This window comes from Pogona vitticeps, chromosome 7, assembly GCF_051106095.1.
Source record: "Pogona vitticeps strain Pit_001003342236 chromosome 7, PviZW2.1, whole genome shotgun sequence".
NCBI lineage: Eukaryota > Metazoa > Chordata > Lepidosauria > Squamata > Agamidae > Pogona > Pogona vitticeps.
In genome coordinates, this window is record NC_135789.1 from 24,546,599 (window position 1) to 24,565,791 (window position 19,193).

At 47.8% G+C, this 19,193-nt stretch overlaps 2 protein-coding genes across 11 annotated transcripts in view; one reads left to right on the plus strand and one right to left on the minus strand.

Moving 5' to 3' along the window:
* The window catches only part of CRCP (CGRP receptor component), a 29,142-nt gene extending 28,587 nt beyond the window's left edge, over positions 1-555 (minus strand). For 4 of the 7 annotated variants that reach the window (XR_013538105.1, XM_072978346.2, XM_020803908.3 and 1 more), the window contains exon 1: positions 91-477. Coding sequence is in view for 5 of the 7 variants with exons in the window: in XM_072978346.2 (XP_072834447.2) it covers positions 91-146 (56 nt within the window). In the remaining 2 variants the exon portion in view is untranslated. The other 3 variants (XM_020803911.3, XM_020803910.3, XM_020803909.3) reach the window with 3 other exon arrangements.
* Positions 556-6,086: 5,531 nt separating this feature from the next.
* On the plus strand, positions 6,087-19,014 carry ASL (argininosuccinate lyase). 4 transcript variants are annotated; one of them, XM_072978338.2, is made up of 17 exons: positions 6,087-6,169; positions 6,408-6,493; positions 9,118-9,333; positions 9,676-9,759; positions 10,568-10,624; positions 12,386-12,483; positions 13,462-13,539; positions 13,690-13,767; positions 14,529-14,581; positions 14,983-15,045; positions 15,250-15,364; positions 16,203-16,287; positions 16,582-16,641; positions 16,842-16,925; positions 17,434-17,514; positions 17,993-18,099; positions 18,764-19,014. In XM_072978338.2, exons 2-17 carry the CDS (start codon positions 6,482-6,484, stop codon positions 18,906-18,908), a joined length of 1,416 nt encoding a protein of 471 aa, XP_072834439.1. In that variant the 5' UTR covers positions 6,087-6,169; positions 6,408-6,481; the 3' UTR covers positions 18,909-19,014. The 4 variants fall into 4 exon arrangements, with proteins under 4 accessions (XP_072834439.1, XP_072834441.1, XP_072834440.1 ...); XM_072978340.2 differs by having other exon boundaries at positions 9,139-9,333; XM_072978339.2 differs by having other exon boundaries at positions 6,149-6,222.
* The last annotated feature ends 179 nt before the right edge of the window (positions 19,015-19,193 follow it).

A 19,193-nucleotide genomic window follows, 5' to 3' on the forward strand; every position in this document is an offset into this window, starting at 1 on the left:
GGGCGAAAGCCGGGGCAAAATACATACATATGAAACGTGCAGTAACGGTGACAATAAAAAGAATTATGTCAGGCCACCACACACACACACCCTCCCGTCGATGAAAAAAAAGGGGGTCCCCTCAAGGCCACAGGGGCCGCCGCCATCTTACACTTCCATCTTGCCCCCGTTGTTGTTGTCCTCCTCCTCCGGTTCGGCTCGCTGTGGACCCCAGGCTTCCCCCGGCTGCTTCCCTCTGCCCGGCCCAGTCGAGCTCCGTCTGCCCCCCTCCGAGCACGCCAGGCCGAGGCCTACTAGGCCGCGCCTGCTTTTCCCCTCAGGAAAAGGCGCCCCGTCGAAGGCCGAGCTGACGCTACCAATACACACCCCTCCCCAGCTCGGAGGGACTTGTCTGGGGAAGGGAAAACCTTCCCCTTGAATAAAGAGAATATATACAGTATATCTTTTTTTTTTCTTTAAGTTATCGGAGCGTTTGCAGCCTACCAAGGCCTTTGGACTACAGCTCCCAGAAGTCCTTCCCATCGGCCATATTGGCAAAGGATTCCGGGAGTTGAAGTTCGAAGGGGCGGAATGGCGCTCCCGAGCGGGGGATGGGTTGGGCTCCACCCAATACCGTTTTAAAAATTTCGCACGGCGTTACATACTTTGGGGTTTTGCCAGTTTTTATATAATTGTACCCCTTTTCATGTTGTTTCCGTGTTTGCTGCATCTCTTTTCATTTTGCTTTCGCCATGCAGTTCTAACAGTAATTGTTCATTCTTGCAATTTTTATTCGCCATTATTATTATTATTATTATTATTATTATTATTATTATTATTATTATTATTATTATTATTATTATTATTATTATTTAGTGCAATGCTTTTTGAATTCTCTTGACATATTTATTTGTTTTTAATTTTATCTATATTTCACATACATCCATAATTTTAAATTATGCAACACCTAGCCGTTCGAAAGCATGTAAAAATGCGAGTTGATCAACGGATACCACTTTGGTGGGAAGGTCACAGCGTTCCGTGTCTAGTTGCGCTGGCCACGTGGCCACGGAAACTGTCTTCGGACAAACGCTGGCTCTAAAGGCTGGGAGACAGGGATGAGCACCGCGCCCTAGAGTCGGACACGGCTGGACTAAGGGGAACCTTTACCTGATACAAACGAAGAAAAAGAAGAGACTAATATTAGAAGCATGCAGATTGGTGTTTTTGGACAACATCTGCAGAGTCGCTGGTCCAAACAGACACATTTGCACGCCTCTAAGGATGAGGATTCGGCATCATCATCACAACATTTTTGGTTACTGGTTTCAAACAATTACCAGTGTTTATTTTCTCTTTATTTGCATACTTACTTTTTTTCTAATTGAAATATTGTCTTTTAATGATGCAAGCCATCTTGAGTCCTTTTTAAGGAGAAAGGTGGGGTAAAATATTTTAAACAAATCAATATAGTAAATAAGTGAAGATACCTGTTCTAGCCACAGGCATGCCTCTGGTTTGGATCACTCTAACATGTTCTTTATTGGTGTTTTTTTGGAAAACAGATAAGAAACATTACCTAAATATGCTAAAACCACGTTTTACAAGATACCAGATTCCCTTGTTATAACTGCTTTGCTGTCTTTATTCTCATTGTAATCAACAGTTACACCGTCACTAGTTAGAACATTTAAAAATTTGAAGTGCCGGCTAAAGAGGCCAAATGATTTATTGGATCGAGAGGGTGACTGACAAAGAAGCACAGAAGCGAATGAATACAGGCAAAGAAATCCTTAAAGATAGAAAGCACAATCTGCAGGTGCTTCCGGAGTGCAAGAATCTCCTGACACAGTGTCCCCAGAGAATACGAGAACTGTGAACACATTTGGATGTGTCTTCCCCGCCACCCCATGCCCAGGCAACGGCAACACTGTGTCAGGAGATTCTTGCACTCCAAGCACCTGCAGATTGTGCTTTCTATCTTTAAGGATTTCTTTGCCTGTATTCATTCGTTTCTGTGCTTCTTTGTCAGTCACCCTCTCGATCCAATATATATATTTGGCTAGAGACTCAGAGTTGCTTGGAAGCTCAGCCTTGTTCTTTAATAATCACAGAATCCATAGAATAGTGAAGTTGGAAGGGGCCTCGGAGACCATCAAGTCCAACCCCTTGCTCGAGGCAGAAATACAAATCAAAGGAGATATGCCAGGTGGCTGTCTTAAGTTTCTCTCGAATGCCTCCAGTGTTGGAGCACTCACCAACACTAATAATTGCATTCTGTCAAGTTGATTTCGACTTTCAGCAACCCTTTCCAAGGCCTGCTAGACAGGGAGCACTCAGCAGGGCTTTGTCATTCCCTCCTTCATGGGTGTGTGTGTGAGGGTGCCTTGGGACTACTTTGCCACTTGCCCAAGGCCACCCAGGCTGGCTCTTCTCCCAGGAGGCCCTGTGGGGGAATCGAACTCCCAACCTCTGGCTCTGCTGCCAGAGACCTAAGCGGCTGAGCTATCCAGCCAACTTCTTTCATGCCAGTCAAATGCCCGTCCTCCTCCACTCCATCAGCTCCTGTTTGGCACCCGGTAGAATTCAGGATTCTCGACTACACAAGCGCACAAATAGAAACCCCTGTGTGACTTGGCATGCCTGTCGTTTGCCTGCCCCAGGAATAGACAGGCAGTGATGTGTTCACAGTGGAGGAGGTGGGACTTGGCCAGGGTGAACCTTGGCAGGGAAACTGGGCCATCTCTTTTTCCCTCTCCGTGCCAAGGCTGAAGGCCATCTCGCTGCAGCGCTGTGCTGCGACGGTGCCAACTTTAGCGCTATAACGCCTGTTTTGCCATCGCTGCAGCGATCACTCTGCAGACTGCCGATGGGGTTCCCAAACATACACTGGTCGGAAGCCAGTTCTTGCCAGTCGGATAAACGCAGAGAACAAAAGACCACTGTTATTATTCTCTCTCCCCCCACCCTGAAAAAGAGGGCTCAGCATTGCAATGTTACAACCCAGGGCATGCAAAAAAAGGGGGGGTGGAGGGTCGGGGTCCAGGATGGCATTAGCGGCTGAAAGCCGAGGGGGGCCCTCGGGCAACGCTATTGTGCACAGATCTGCCTGGGTGTTTGTATTCTTTGTCATGAAAGATGTTTACTCCATTCATCACTTTGCTGATCACGCCAAAGTGTCTTTTGTGTGTGTGTGTGTGTGCATGTGTGGGGGAAAAAAAGGAAGAAGGAAAAAAAACAGTCCCTATTCATTTTTTTTAAAAAAAAACTTGTTTTAAAAATGCAGAAATAAACGTCCACCGCTGACTTATGTGTTTCGCTCGCAATTTCAGGACACATATAGAATCTTTCTTTCTTGTTCTTTCTTTCTTGAATGTCTCTCCTTTTTCAGGTGGCCTTTAGCATTTCTCATTCATTAAACACACTGTTCCTTTTTCTTTTTAACTAACTCACAACTTCATCCAAGTTTTGCAACACACGGAGCTTTGGCGCACAAGAGCATCTAAGCAGGAGTTTGGGGGCAAATGCTGAGTAGCCATTTCTCCCCCCCCCCCCTTTCTTGTTCTCCTTTATTGAATTTTTTAAAAAAGAGTTTCAAATCAGTTTTGATTGTGTTTTTAGGCATCCACAGAAGAACATCAAACAGGGGAGCCACGGATCCCCACTTTTTCTAAGTTTGCCCAGACCTTATCTAATTGCTTATCTAGTTATCCTGATCTAGTTACTGAAGCAGCAAAACTTTGTTTTCTTTCTTTTAAACAGCAGGAAAATAGCTCTTAGCATGTCCTAATATGGTTGCATAAGGAGAATTCCTGACGCAGCTTCTTCTTGACACACATACGCAGACCTTGAGCGGGTTTTTTAGGAACCGAATCCAAAGCAGCAGCACCATATAAACTGTGCTGAATCCATTTTTTGAACCTGGACCCACAGCCCACTGTGACTTGCAAGATCTCTGGGGCAGAGACTTACCCTTTTCTGTATCTCCTCCTAGATGCTGGCAGGACTAGTTTATATAAATATTGATGACAGGCCATTTGTCTCTCTCGTATCCTGCTTTCTATCCATGTGTGCCTTGAAAATCATGTATATTTAGACAATAATTAAACAGCCTTTGTGAGTACATTATACAATAATTCATTAATTTTAACATCTGTATGCCAACTTCCCCTCCCCGAAGGTATTGAGTCTGTGTTCAAAATACATCATCACCACACCACCTTAGAACTGCATTTCCTTTAAAAATTCGGTTCTCAAACCGAAGAAGGGGACATGAAGTAATTCATAGGCAGTCAGGGGATTCTGTTGTAGTTTTAAACCAGCATAAATGTCAAGGTGTAATTGATTATAGCAAATTACTGCCAATTAATGAATTTCCACTCATGTTCCTAGTCTGTGTGATCTCCATAAAGATATTTTTCAATCAATGTGAACACATTTCAATGGTAGTTGTTATTACTATAATTTAGGAAGACTCTGCTTGGATTTTTTTTATGTTGAAACTTTAGGTTCTTGTTTTGTTGGTCCCCCTATGTGGAGAAAGACAGCATATGAAGAACGTAAAGATTTTTAAAATTTATTTTAATAAGAAACCGATTTTCTTTCAAAGGAGAGGGGGAGTTGGATGATGGCAAAAGGAAGCTGGGGAGGCATGAGGGAGGTTTCTGAAAAACCAAACAGCCAAAAAAAACAAAAAAACCCACACGTTTGGGAACCATTGCTTTAAAAGCATTGCAGGTGAGGAACAAAATAAAATTTTAATTTAAGGTCTCCGTCTTGGCATCTCCTTCCAGCTACAGGGTTTAAACGTTATTTATGGTCTGATTCTTTTTTCCCTTCCTATTACCGATCCCTTTCTCTCCACTTTCTCCTCACAACACCTATGACCTGGGAAAGGGACTACATCAACCAGCATCCACCACTGTGCCCCAAGGGTTTATTTCAATAGGGCAGCCAAGACTGCCACTCTGTTGCCTATTCTACGAATACAATCCCTCTTATTCTTAGTTGTAATGTTTATTTTTCTTTCTTTATTCTTGCCATCTTTCTGTTCTTATATATGACAACGTGGAAACTGTCCAGAGAAGCGGTTGCCACTTAAATGGGCAGTATAAAAATCTAATAAAGAAATGATAGATAGATAGATAGATAGATAGATAGATAGATAGATAGATAGATAGATAGATAGATAGATAGATAGATAGATAGATAGATAGATTGATTGATTGATTGATTGATTGATTGATTGATTGATTGATAACAACGTCTGCATGAGTTCCACGGGAGTACCTCTACCTAGAATTGCTGGAGATCAGAATTGACTACCGTTTTGCAATCCAAAACAGGAACGTTTCTCAGGATTGCATCAGGGAGCCCCTAAATTGCCCCATTTAAAAAAGGAGGGGGGAAAATGGAAACAAGGATATTGTTACGAATTTCCTAAATTTTTTGGAGGGGGAAACAAGAAACGCACAGCCCGAATGAAACTGTGAACAACGTCCTTGAAAAAGCGGGTTTTAGACGCTAAAGATTTGGAAACGGTTTATTTTCTCCCGTTCCTGAGCAAACCCTTCCTGGCTCCGATTTGATCTAGCGCTGCTTTGAATGCATGGATTTAAAAGGGGGGGGGGGGACAGGGGCCCCGATTCCCGACACGCACCCGCACACCCCAAATACCACCGCTTTTAACAAAACAAGGAGATCCGAGCCGAATAACGGAATGCCAGCCAAAAGTGGCTCTCCGCAACCTTTGCTCCTGCTTGCCACAGCAAGCTCGCCAGAATACATATATATACTGTACTGTATATTTCATACTCTCCAGTTCTTATGATTCACAATTAAATCAAATCAAAGCAACTTTTCCAACCTTCCCAGCAATTAGTTGCTAAAGTTTCCCCCTAAAGTTTAGCGAGGGAAAACTTGATTTCAAATTAAATTACAGTATATCCACGTTGATCGCCTTCCCTGGATCGTTTGTAAATGATGGGAAATGCTTACGTCGGAGGGGCCCATGCCTGGGATTATTTTGGGGGGGGGGGTAAATTGGCGGGGAGGGGGCAAATGGGCGGGGCCAGCCATTCAAGCCCCGAGCAAGCCCCGCCCCCTGGGGGCGTGGCTCCTGGGGGCTGACAGCCTGAAAAAGGGGACCCCCAGCCCGTTCGAGCGACACAGACCGGCTGGGGTGCAGCAGGTGAGCGGAGCGGCTGAGGGACTGCCGGTGGATCGGGCCCTCCTCCCACCAGGGTACCCGTTGCAATTGCTGGGAGGGGGTTACTGGGGGTGTGTGGAAGTGTCTGTGTGGAAGGGTGCCTGTAGGTTGTCGTGAAAGGCGGGTTTGAAAACTCTATATGTGTGTGTATGTGTATATGCGTGTTTGTGTATATATATATACAGTATAATAATCATTCCCCCCCCCCTTTGTCTCGCAGGTTTTACACGCATTTTGCAAACTTTTCTTTCTGAACCAGAAAGGAGAAAAGAGCAGCAAAGAAGACCACCAGGCATGGCATCTGAGGTGAGATAGGATTTTAGGCAGCTTTACCCCCTTCTTCCTCACCTCCGCCACCCCTGCCCACCGAAATCCTTTCCTTCTGCTCCGAATGAGACTCTTCTTTTGCAAAGACTTCACCTCCCTGCTCTGTTTCCTACGAGGGGTGTGGATTTCCCCCGTGGAATGATCCTGATGGTGTTGGATAGCAGGAGTGGAACGGCCATGGTTAGGGGCAGTCTACCTTTGATTTCTGTACATAACCAGGGCCATCCCCAGGTCCTTTTGACTGCTCACAGTGGGAGTAACGATTGCTTGACAGTTTCAGGTATCGATCTAGTGGGCCTACTTTGAAAAGTATTTGATTTGTTTAGGAGCCACGATAGGGCTCCGCTTGGCACGTTTCTGGACTAAGGTTTCTGCCTGCAATGAGCTTACAAAGCAACAGCTAGAAAGTGGGGGGGGGGGGAAGAAAAAATAAAAATAATTTGGCCAGCTGTAGGATTTGATGAGGACTGGGGGGGGAAGGGTGGTTGAGAAAGGGCTTTAGAGAAAATGTGGGTCTTTGGGGAGGGCAGCTGGTGCCCCTCTGTGCCAGAAGAAATGGGGAAAGCCATTCAAGAGAGGCAGGGAAAGACGGTGGGACCAGATGGGTGAAAATTTGGGGGAAGGCATGGCAAAAAGACAGAGTGATGGAGGTTGGCAAAGCCCTGGACAGGCTTCAATTCCAGATCAGGAATTGGCGTAAACCACCCCGAAGGCAGGAAAGCTGGCGCAGAGGTTCCCAGATTTAAGAAGTGTCAAATGTGAGAAGCCAGCTCCCTCCCTGACGTCCTCAAGGACTGCTCCTTTCCTCTCCAATTTGCTGCTTCTTGCGGGCTGGGGATGATGGGGCGTGCAGTCCATACCCTTTGGAAAGAGGCAGGGTCGAGCACTCCAGGGCAGCTGGCTTCTGGATGGGAAAGAATGCAACGCCTAGAGGCTGAACCAGAAGAAAACTAGAGGTTGGTCCCAGGGGGGCCGCCTGCCTTGCAGATGGAATATATGGTCCGTCTCCCAGATCACGACAGCCCAGCGAGGCAGGCGAGCCTGGACAAGGGAAGGACCAGCCAAGTGAGTTTCAGGAGTCAGCGAGGCTTTGGAACAAGAGCTTCGCCCAACCTCTTTGAGACCTCAAGAGGTTTCCCCAGACAATGGATACCAACCATGTAACCCACATATAAACCCAATATCCAGTAAAGAAATGGATGTTCTCTCCATCAGAGGCCCAAAAGATCATAACTTTTGCTTTCTTACTTACCTTGCATTGCTCCTCTCTGTCACTGGCCGCCTAGAGCGAATGAGGTCTCTTGCTGAATATTTTCCACTACCTGTCCCAGGGTGGGAGGGGGAAAAAAGCCATTTTAGGGTGGGTTTTTTCAAGGGTGAAATTTATTCCCAGCATGGCTTATTTTTTTTTCTGGGGGTGGGGGAAAGAAGTCCTCCAAATTCCTGACTGCCAGCTGAGCCTTTTGGCTTAGCCTTGGGAAATCTCCCTGCCTCCCGCTCAGTGACCTTTGCCTGGGCTCTTAAAAAAAAACCAGAGGATCACATGGTGTCTTCCTGTTTGCTTTGAAGGAATTGACAAGTGCTCCCGTCATGTGCTCCCAAAGGTACCTTTGGAACGCCTTGTGATCCGTGGAGTCAAACATCCGTCGCCTATCAGATGCCGTAAATCACCTGTAAAGGGAAAGGGGGACCCCAGAGGCAAAGAGCTAGAGTGGGTTTCAGGGCATCTTCAGAATAAGTAGCTCTTTTCACGTCTTCTGTGGCAAGGGAATCCTGGGCTTAAGCAGGTCCATGGACCTAGATTCCTTGCACTTCCCCTCGCCTCCACAAACACCCACCCCGCCAACGCCTCTGTTGGTTCCAGCGACACTTTTTGGGGCCCCTAAAGCTACAGGTGAGACCATGTCAAAACAACGCTTCCCAGGGCGCACCTGGAAGGAGCCGTGGCCCTTAAAAGGGGATCAGACTGCTCCAGGTGAGTAGCATGGAGCCCCTTGGAGAATGGCCAAGGACACCCAGCGGGATTTTGCAGCTCCGTGCAGCTGCCTCCTTGGGCTGACTGCTTTGCATGAGTTTCAAACTATTTCAACCCACATTCATATTCTCTTTTCGGGATAGAGGCGATATCAGCAAGGGGCTACAGCCCAAAATAACAGGGGTGAGGATGGAGGAGGTAGAGGGTTGCTAAAATGGGATCTAGGTCTTCTCGAATGGCACTTCAAATCAATAGGGTTTTCTTAGAAACCTGAAGTCTAATTTCACCATCGGCGTGATTAGCCAGAGGTACCTTTCTAATTCATTGGAATAAACTTGACAGTTCCACCAGAGCCTGTAACTAGAAATCTTGATGCATCCCAGTTGTTCCCATCCTTACTTATTATTGTAAGGTTGGGTTCAAAGACTGGCCTCTGTGGGAAGAGGAGAAAAGAATGAGGGAAATTGCCTGGATTTGACATTGATTCACTAAAGAATTATAACCCAAAACGATGCCACCCCCTTGGTTTCTTGCTGTGGGCCGCCATCTTGACTAGCTCCGCTTCCTCAAGATGGCGGCCCCAGAAATCGGGAGGCGGAGTGCATTTATGTTCTTGTTAACGCAAAAGGAATGTTCTCTCATCACGCAGGGAGACAAGCTTTACAGTGGGAGGCTGGTGGGGGCCATCGACCCCATCTTGGAGCAGCTGAACTCTTCCATTGAGATCGACCAGCGCCTGACGGAGGTGGACATCCAAGCAAGCATTGCCTATGCCAAGGCTCTGGAGAAGGCTGGGATCCTGTCCAAAGCGGAACTGGAGAAGATCCTGAGTGGACTGGAGAAGGTGAGGGGTGGGATTTTCCTTGGGGGTCGAGAGTAGAGGTTGGTAAAGTCCTTTTGGTGGACTACAAGGCCCAGGTTCCCTGAGCCATAAAGACCCAGCTGTTGAGGTCCGACCCTCTAGCGTCATCTACCTTGGGTCCCCAGATGTTCCCGAATGAAAACTTCCAGAAGCCTTCGCCACTAGCTGGGTTGGCCATGACTTTTGGGAGTTGTAGTCCAAGAACATCTGGAGACCCAAGGTTCGGAACCACTGTTTTTAAGACAACTGGGATTTTCTCAACCAGGGGACCCAAAAAGAGGTTTCTGTTCAGAGCCAACCTGCTTTCTTCTGCTGTTCTTGCAGATTGCCGAGGAGAGTTCGAAGGGCGAGCTGGTGATCACCAAGACCGACGAGGACATCCACACTGCCATTGAACGCAGACTCAAGGTTGGGGGGCATCAGCTCCAGGGGGGACTCCCAGTTCTCAGTCTTGGTTTCTTCCCGGGATGGTCAACTCTAAAGAGTTGATCACGAGCTAGGTCTGTTTCGGACAGAATCAAGCCACCCAGTTTGACATGGTCACCAAAGGAGATCTTTACTGGGGGTGACCACGGTTTACAAACTCTAAATGCGCCCAACATTTTAAAAATGTCCATGAGATTTGGCTTCTGAGCAACTGGGGCGTCATGGAATGTTCACAAACCTAACTGCTCCAGCTGAAGTCACTTTCTGACAAGTGGCATCGCTTCTGTGGGTGAACAGGAAATCATCTCTGTGTCCAGAGGACAAAATACGTTGGAAGTACAGGAAGCAAAAGTGTTGTTTGGAACCCATCTAGGGAAAAGCTGCCTTTCTCGATTAAAATTCCCAGAACTCCACAGCCATTTATGTGGTTTTCTGAGAGATGAAATCCCTTCTCAAAAAAACCCAACAGCATCATATCTCTGGTTTGGACGAGTGATGTGATGTTGGTAAGATGAATATTTCCCAGGACATTCAGAGAAATAGTAGAATCTGCCTTTTTTTTGTTATTCTATGGAAATATGTAAACTTATATTGTAGTACGTTTACAAATGCCAGTGGAGACACCCATATTACTAATATTTGTCAATACTCAATAACAAATGTTTTAAAAGGCAGTGGTTTAAAAATACAGGCATTACCTAAACTTTCCCTGGACATTAAAACAGCCATCCATTAGACTCACAAAAACTCTTTTTTTTTCTTTCAATTTTTTTCTCCTTTCCCTTTTCAGGAACTAATTGGTGATCTGGCTGGGAAGCTTCACACTGGAAGAAGCAGAAATGACCAGGTAGGAAAAACAAATGTTTCTGTTTCTAAATCCTTTTCCTAACTTGTCCTGCTGTTCTTGTGGCGCTAACTTTCTTTCTTCTCTCCTCGTTCCGTGCAAACATGGTCAGCGATAAGCAGGCACTCCTCTAAGCCTTTAAACTCTTTAGAAACCAAGTTTCTAGTCCCTAAACCTTTGCCCTATCAAAATACCAGAGGGTGGGCAGTAAGAAGGGCAAGGGGTTTAAACCCGAGTTTCTTGCCCATTTCCAGGTCAAGCAGAAGCAAAACTATAAAAGCTTAAGAGATTCCCTGATACAGAATGCAAACAGCCAGTCCACAAGCTTGCATTCTTGGATGTGGGAAAAGGCACGATCCGGGTGTCTTATTTGCATGAGAGCAGCTCTCTGGACCCTCTTGTGCACAATTCCTCAGTGGCTTGCTTGCTTGCTCGCTCGCTCGCTCGCTCTCTTTCTTTCTTTCTTTCTTTCTTTCTTTCTTTCTCTCTTTCTCTCTTTCTCTCTTTCTGGAAAGGATCTTTTCCCTTAGCCAATGTACGCCCCCCGCTTTCACTGGACTTTGTCTAGATGCACATTCCATTCTCCCCCCTCCGACGGCCACGGCTGGCCGTGAGCAGAATATAACATCACTGAGGGGTTCCCTGGCTTTGCCTCTGGCTTTCTCGAGAGAGAGGGCCGGTTGTGCAGATAAAATGGGGACGTCCGTCGCTCTTTGAAAGGCACCTTCCACCGCTGACTGCTATAGCCCTTTTTCCCTCCTTTAGCTCATAGCTGCCGTTGAAAGGCAAAGTGGCCTGGTGGTTAAGGAACATGTCTGCATCTCTGAAGGTCATGGGTTCAAGTCCTGCTTGTACTCACACTGGACGGCTGCCTCCAGTTCACTCCGCAACCAAGGGGTACCAAATCTGTGCCACTTTTTGTCTCTCGTGTTCCCCACCCCACCCATCCCTCTCAGGTGTTGAGGGAGCAGTTTGCAAAAACCCTCCGTATGTTTGTTCAGAAACTGCAGGGTCAAAATTGCAGGGAATCCATTCCGGGTTTTAGGCCGAACCTTCAAAGAGTTATTTTGGGTGCTGATGCTGAGCTCCCAAGTAGGTTCAGCACCTCGGGCAGCGACTTGAAGGTTTAGAGTAGAACACGGAGCGGATTCAAAACCTCCCCGCAAACCAGAGCCGTCAGCTTCCACTGTTGAGAAACTGGGTGCCATGAAAGGGGTTTACTCCCAGGTAAGTGGGTGCAGGATCATAGCCTCCCACTCTTAATCGCGAGGCCCTTTGTGAAAAAAAAATCTGCTAAAAACTGGTTGCTGTAAGTTATTAATAATAATTTTCTACAGCGTGCAGGCTACCAAATGTCCACCTTACCTGCTTAGTTCTTTGAGTAGGAACCAAATTTAGAAACGATTTTATTTTATTTGGCATTCAAAATATCTCTATCCCGCCTTTCTCCCCAAAAGGGGCCCAAAGATGTCCGACCACCTCTGTTTTCTGCCCCTGATCAGTAGCCCGTGGCATCTTTCAGGAGCTAAATGTCAGGGCTATCGAATTGTTTTCCTTGGGGCTTCCATGACTGGGAGTTCGATTCCCCACCGTGCCTCTCAGAAGAAGTGCCAGCCTGTGTGGCCTTGGGCAAGCTGCACGGTGGTCCCAGGGCACACACACCCCTGCCACCGCCCCAGGAGAAGGGAATAGAGCGAGCCTCTCTTTTCGGAGAAGGTTGGAGGAATGACCCAGACAGTGAACTCCCGTGTGGCTTTCTTCCAGGTGGTGACCGACCTCAGGCTGCTGCTCAAGAGCGCCATCACGCTGGTGTCCACTCACCTGCAGCAGCTCATCCGGACTCTGGTGGAGCGCGCTTCCACGTAAGCCTGCCAGTCTTTCGCCTCGGCCCACGATCTCTCGGTGCTCTGACTGGCCCCTGCCAGGGCGTCTGGTTGGGTCCAATGGCCTCTTTTTCTCTCCATTGACAACCCCAAAAATTCCCTGGGTTATTGGCCCAATCCTGCCCGATCCACCTTAGAACATCCTCTTCTTGAAAACCTCGGAGGAAATGCGAGATGGGAGGATTGTATCTAGTCAGCTTTGCCCCCTGAGGTTGGGCGTGAAAGCAAAATCCTTCCCTTGGCTTTTCCCGTCGAGTAACGGATCCTCCAAGATAGACTGCATCTGAACCTGGAGGCTCCCCCAGTGGCAATCACTGAAGCCTACTGATAGTCCTCTCCTCGGGGGTGGGGCATTAAGTGTTCTGAGGAGGACAGTGAATGGAAAATGAGGTGAAATTGGTACCTCTCTCTGCTCCACTGTTCCTATGGGCTTTAACTGTACTGCTTAGGGTAGACTGCCTTTATATGCAGAAGCTCTGTTTTAGCAAGCCTAAAAACTGCCTTGACAGACCCATTCACCTGAACAATCCACTGAAGCTTTTGAGATGTTCTCAGCCTGAGCCTGTAAATCGGCTGTCCTAAGCATCTGGTATATTGCTTCAGTCCATGGAGGTTCTACTCGTCTGGCGAAACCCAAGAATTGCTAATATGTTTTATCTTCCATTAATTTAAATAACATCCCTGTTCCCTCGTTCAACCAGACCCAGATATTATCCTGTGTAAAGCATCCTTGTTAAATGAAAGCAACCCAGCGATCTCCCCTATGAACCAGGTCGCAGGCTGGCACACCATGTTGCTTTCCCCCAAACAATGGGCTTGACTGCCCCAGACTCTGGAGGCTCAGCTCAGTTGTCATGTTATCCCTTCATAACTTTCCCCCAATAAATTAAATTTCCCTTTGTGAAAATGGACTATCCAAAATGTGAGTCTGTAACTGGGGTGTCTCTTCTCTTGCAGTGAAATTGAGGTGATTCTTCCTGGTTACACCCACCTCCAGCGGGCTCAGCCCATCAGATGGAGCCACCTCTTGCTTAGGTAACTCCCATCATCCTCCCATCCTCTTTGGGACTCCCTTCCAAGGAAGTCTGCATTTAATAATTTGTCTCCAAACTGCCTGGAAGTTGGGCAGGCCCTTCGGGATCCTCTCCTGGCTTCGTTTAATCCTCTTCTCCTTACTTCCTGCAGCCACGCTGTGGCCTTGACCAGGGACCTGGAGCGCCTCTCTGAGGTGAAAAAAAGAGTAAGCGTCCTGCCACTGGGAAGGTAAAAAAAAATGACATTTTTTTCCTTCTGAGCGTTGTGACCAGTTGTGCCCAGAAGGAAACCCAGGCTTACTTTTTTAGAAAGAGTAAAATCTGTTTTTGAAAAAGCCAAAGTTCACCTTCGTAACACCATTGCAGCATTTTACCGTGGTCCTAAAGAGGTGGGCGCAGGATCAAGTTCAGCCTTAAAATCCTGTGGATTTGCAGGAAATCATAATTCTGCCCCCAAACAGAAGAATCTTGACTTGGATACGTCGGTAGGGCTAAGGCAGGCGTCAGCTTTTGAAATCTCTGCTCTGGGTCTCTTTGCATAGAAGAACTGTGCTTGTTATGTGAGAAAGGAACTTAAGGACGGGGCTGGTCTGTGGACGCAGACATGAATATAGACTTCCAAACTGGGGTTGCTGTTTTCATTAGGGAGAGCTCACGGCGCTCTGCCACTCATCAGATGGCAGAGTCCTGCCAGCTGAATCCGCTGCCTCGTTCTTCCTAACGGTAGGGCCGGCTCCAGCAGCAGAATGACAGATTTCCAAACTAGCAGCAGCCTCAGTCCCCATTTCTGAAAATGCCCCCCCACCCAAAGTGGTTCAGGACCATAGATAGCTCCTTTCGGAAGGGGGCTGATGGGACCCTTGAGGCCACCAAGGAATCCACACGGAACAGGGCGAGCTGCTGCCTGGGTGGATTGTTGCCGGAGACGCTAGGCAGAAGGAGTGGGAAAGGCTGATTTGAGGCTCATTTCCTTTTCTCTCTCGGCTGCAGTGGAGCCCTGGCGGGCAATGCCCTTGGCCTGGACCGGGAGCTTCTCCGCAAAGGTACGTCGGATGCCTCTGTTTTTAAAACCCTAAAACCTTGCCTTCGCGGAGAAAGGACAGAAAGTCTAGCAGAACCCGAAACCAGGTTGAGTTTCCTGGTGCTGCATGCCCATGAGTCACATTAAATCTTTCTCATTCTTCGGCCAGCATCCTCTGCTGGGTTTGCACAATGGAAACTGCCATGGCCAACTTCTGCCCATGAACAGAGTAATCCTTGCTTTCCTCATGGCCGGCTAAATCTGGGGATCATCACGTCATAAATCTATCTATGGCCGGAACCTCCCTCCCCAGCACATAAGACAGCTGGTTTTCATTTAAGTAGGGGGGTGGTTTTCCTTTTTTTTTTCATTTGGAGGGAAGCTTTGGGGGTGGCCTTCACCTCTTTTCTCTGTCCATTGCAGAACTGGATTTTCTTACCATCAGCCTCAACAGCATCGATGCCGTCACCGACCGTGACTTTGTGGGTAAGTGAAGGGAGGGTGGCCCATTCTTGGGGGGGGGGGCGAGGCCAGAGATCTGAGCGCAGAAAACTTCTGGAGCAGCCAGCAGTCCATAAAGAGATTTGGAATCAGAGGCTTGAAAACACAGATCTTCGAATGGGCTAGTTTCTGTGACCTTTTTTTTGCCAGCTGGGAGCTACAATGTGGTTTTCTTTTCCTCTTCCCCAGTGGAATTTCTCTCTACTGCTTCCCTCATCATGATCCACCTGAGCAAATTAGCTGAAGACCTCATCATTTTCTCGACAAAAGAGTTTGGATTCATTACCCTCTCCGATTCTTTCTGGTAATTCTGAGTTGTCTCGCACCCGCTTCCCTGGCAGCTTTTAATCAGCGTCCTCTGGAATTTGCCCCTGGATGCCTTTCTCAGTGAGGGAGAACTAATGAATGGGCAAAAAGATTATCCAGAAAACACCCTAGCTCATCCAGATTGTTCCCCTGCCATTGATGGCTGGAGGAGTTCAGTGATATGCTCCAAACTGCTCTTAGTCTTAGTAGAGGTGGGGTAATGATGAGCCAAAGAAATCACACTGTGCATTGCGGGAAAGAGAGGCAGCCCCAAGTTAATTTGCTACCTGAGGCACAGCAGTACACCCACCTGTCACGTATTTATCCATGTAACTCAAGGTACAGAGTGCCCAAATCCAGCAGGTTATTTTCTCAAACAGGGCAACTGTGTTACTCTGGTGCTACAAACTAACTCAGAATCTTGTGTTACCTTCGCATCCAACAAATCATTATACCATGAGGTTTCCACTGCTACTCTTCAGGGTGTCACAGGAGTACTGGATGTTTTCAGAAGAATTGCACTAGTCTCTTTCAGTGAGAGAGAAAGCAGAGAAAACAAGTCGGGTGGGCCTATTCTGGGACTATCTATCAGCCCGAACTTTTCTGGATCACACGATCCTTTGCAGGTGTCCGAAGCAGTGTGGTGCAATCCACAAAAGCTCACACTGAGATCAAATCATCTTCAAGGTGCTAAAAGACTTTGTACAGGGTCCTCTCTCTCCTAGCAGAAAGTTGGGAAATGATTCTTAAGGGTTTACAAAGTAATGTGTGAACCAGAGCTTCCTATACCCTGAATCTTTGCTAATTCCTTGTCCCCCTCCCCCCCCCCCCGCAAGCACTGGGAGCAGCCTGATGCCTCAGAAGAAGAACCCGGACAGCCTGGAGCTGATCCGCAGCAAGACCGGCAGCGTGATTGGCAAGGTAAGCTGAGGATCTGGGTTCGAGTCACCTGACAGCCAGGAGCTGTATGAAGACTCCAGCCTTTTCTTTCCAAACGAGAGCTTTGGAGAGAAATTTGCCTTGAAGCGAGGAGGTTTGGCTGTTGGAAAATGGTGCATTTCACACAAGAGTCGAGGGGAAGCCAGCCGGGGTTGCATCTTGTGGAATCGAAACACAGACGATCCTTCAGTGGCAGGGTCTCTTAAGCTTCGTTGCTTTCTTTTTATACTAGGCAGCTTCCTTCAACATTTTCTCCCTCTTTTTTTTCTGTTACAGACTACTGGACTCCTGGTGGTTCTGAAAGGACTTCCCAGTGCCTACAACAAAGATCTGCAGGTAAAAACCTCAGTCTGGAGGGCTTCTCTGCTTTGGGGGAGGTGCCTTTGGGTGGATGGGGGGGCACTGAGGCTAAGCGCTTTCCTCTGGCTGTCCTCCTCCCGCTGGATCTTCCCCAGCGGCCGTGGCAAGCTGGACCCCGCGGTCCCCATCTGAGTGGTGCTCTCCTGAGCTTCATGCTGCCTTCTTGATCCCAACAGGAAGATAAGGAGGCTGTGCTGGATGTGATTGACACCCTCAGTGCTGTGCTTCAGGTAGCCAACGGAGTAGTCTCCACTCTTCAGGTAAGAATTTCCCCATGTCAGCTTCCTGCTCCGAAACTGCAAAATCTCTCTCTCTCTCTCTCTTTCTCCATCTCCTCTGGAGTCTGAGCATCACCTGTCCCGTTGTCAGATGACCTCCAATCCCCTGGGTGGGGGGGAATTACTATTTTCAAAGCCTCTTCCTCATTTAAGAGCTTGCCAATGCCGAGGAAGACAAAAGCCAAAGGGCGGCAGTGCCTTTGAAAGGAAGACGTCTGTTTTGGCATGAGCTGTGCACTGCATTTCATTGCAGAGGTCCCGGGGAAAATAAATACGCAGATGCCCTAATCCTGCTTCTGTTCCTGCTGTTTTTTTCCCGACCCATCCCAAAATTGCCAGGGACCCTGTTGGTAGGAAATTCTGGGATCTGTAGTCCAAACAAGGGAATTATCCGCTCTTTTCTCAGAGATGCACCTTGATTCGGATTATTGTTTTTGACTCTCTTCGGAGGTTCTTCTTCTCCGTTGAGAACTCGATGCTTCTCTTGTAGATCAACAAGGAGGCCATGGAGAAGGCCTTGACCCCAGAGCTGCTGGCTACAGACCTTGCCCTCCTCTTGGTCCGCAAGGGGGTGAGTATCCAAAGAGCCAGAAGGAGGGGAGAAAGAACCGCTCACCTGTGTCCCAGGTACTTCAAGGCCACGGCCCTGAAGTCTCAGGAGGCAGCCCCTTTGCTGAAACTGAACAAATGGAGGTCTAGGCAGGAGACCCACCTGGGGATGCTCAGGGATGCCACACCTGAAAGGCCACCTGCTCCTGGAAGCACCTGCCGATCTTAGTGGATCTTAGCCTGGCCAGTGAACCCCCATCACCTGCTTCACTGTACGCTCCATCAGGAATTCAGCCTTACCTTTTGAGTTCATAACACAGCTCTACAAGATCCAGTGTTTGCCTTGGGGTGGGGTGGGGGGAAGAGATATTCCACAAACCCACAGCTGGCCCGGAGATCAACTTCCAGAACGAGAGGTTTGAGTTTTCGAGGGATGTCTAAGGATTGCAGAAAGAAAGAGAGGAGGAGCCATTTTTGATTCTCTACGTTCTGGATTGTAGATGCCATTCAGACAAGCCCATTCTACAGTCGGGAAGGCGGTCCTCCTAGCCGAGACCAAAGGAATAGCTCTGAACCAGCTTACTGCGGAGGATTTGAAAACCATCAGGTATGTCTTCGTTCTACTTGCCTTACAGAGTTTCTCCACTGGGAATTTGAGCTTAATCCTCTTAAAAACGGGTAAAGGTGAGACACCATAGAATGCTAAATTTCTTAATCATCGGTATAATCACCCACTAGGAGTCCTTGGGGGTAAAATCAGGAAGGGAGGGGGAGGTTAGCCTTCGAATCTGCAAAACTACCAGCCAGAGATAAAGGTCTTATGGGGGGTGGGAGAGAAGATATTTTAATTAATTATCATTTTAGCCTGAGAAGGTGGGTCTGTCTTTGCTAGTGAAAAGCAGCTAGAATGATGGTTGAACAAAGAGGCCTGGGTTCAAATGTGCATTAAGTTAGGAAATCCACTGAGTGACCTTTTCTCTCAACCTGACCTACCTCACAGGGGTGTCAAGAGGAGTCATGTCCGCTGTGTTGAGCCTCAAAGGAACAGTTAGCTGAGATGTTTTAAACTCTGTTCCTTGGCCATTGGCCAAACAGGCTGGGGTTTTTGGGGAGTTCAGCACCAGAACATCTGGAGTTGGGTTTACCTGCTTTGCATTCTTCCTCGGTCGCTCCAAGAGAGAACCTGATGTTTCCATTTGAAAAAAAAACACCTGGTTTCAGACGTGTTCTTTCCCCCCTTCTTCCTTCCTCTCTGCCTCCTCTCCCTCCAGCCCCATGCTGGGAAGCGACGTGGCTCAGATCTTCAATGTCCAGAGCAGCGTGGAGCAATACACCTCCCCGGGAGGGACCGCCAAGAGCAGCGTGACAGCTCAGATCGAGCAACTGAAGGAGCTGCTGAAGAAGCAGAAGGAATAAGTTTTGAGTGTGGGGGAAAAAACGATCCCGTTACGGCGGGTTCCTGCTTGTTACATTTAACCCCGAGTTAATAAAGACATTGGTGTATTGGATTTCACTGAGAAAACTCTGTTGGTGGCGTGATTATTTCCCTCTCTGTTTTTCTTTCCTGATTCCCCCAACCCCCAAAAATTCCCACCTTGAAAGAGGGGTGAAAAGAGCACTATCCCATACATGTGTTTATATTCGGGGTCCAGTCTGCACGGGGGGGGGGGGCGCAGTTTAATACATTCAAAGTGCACTTTA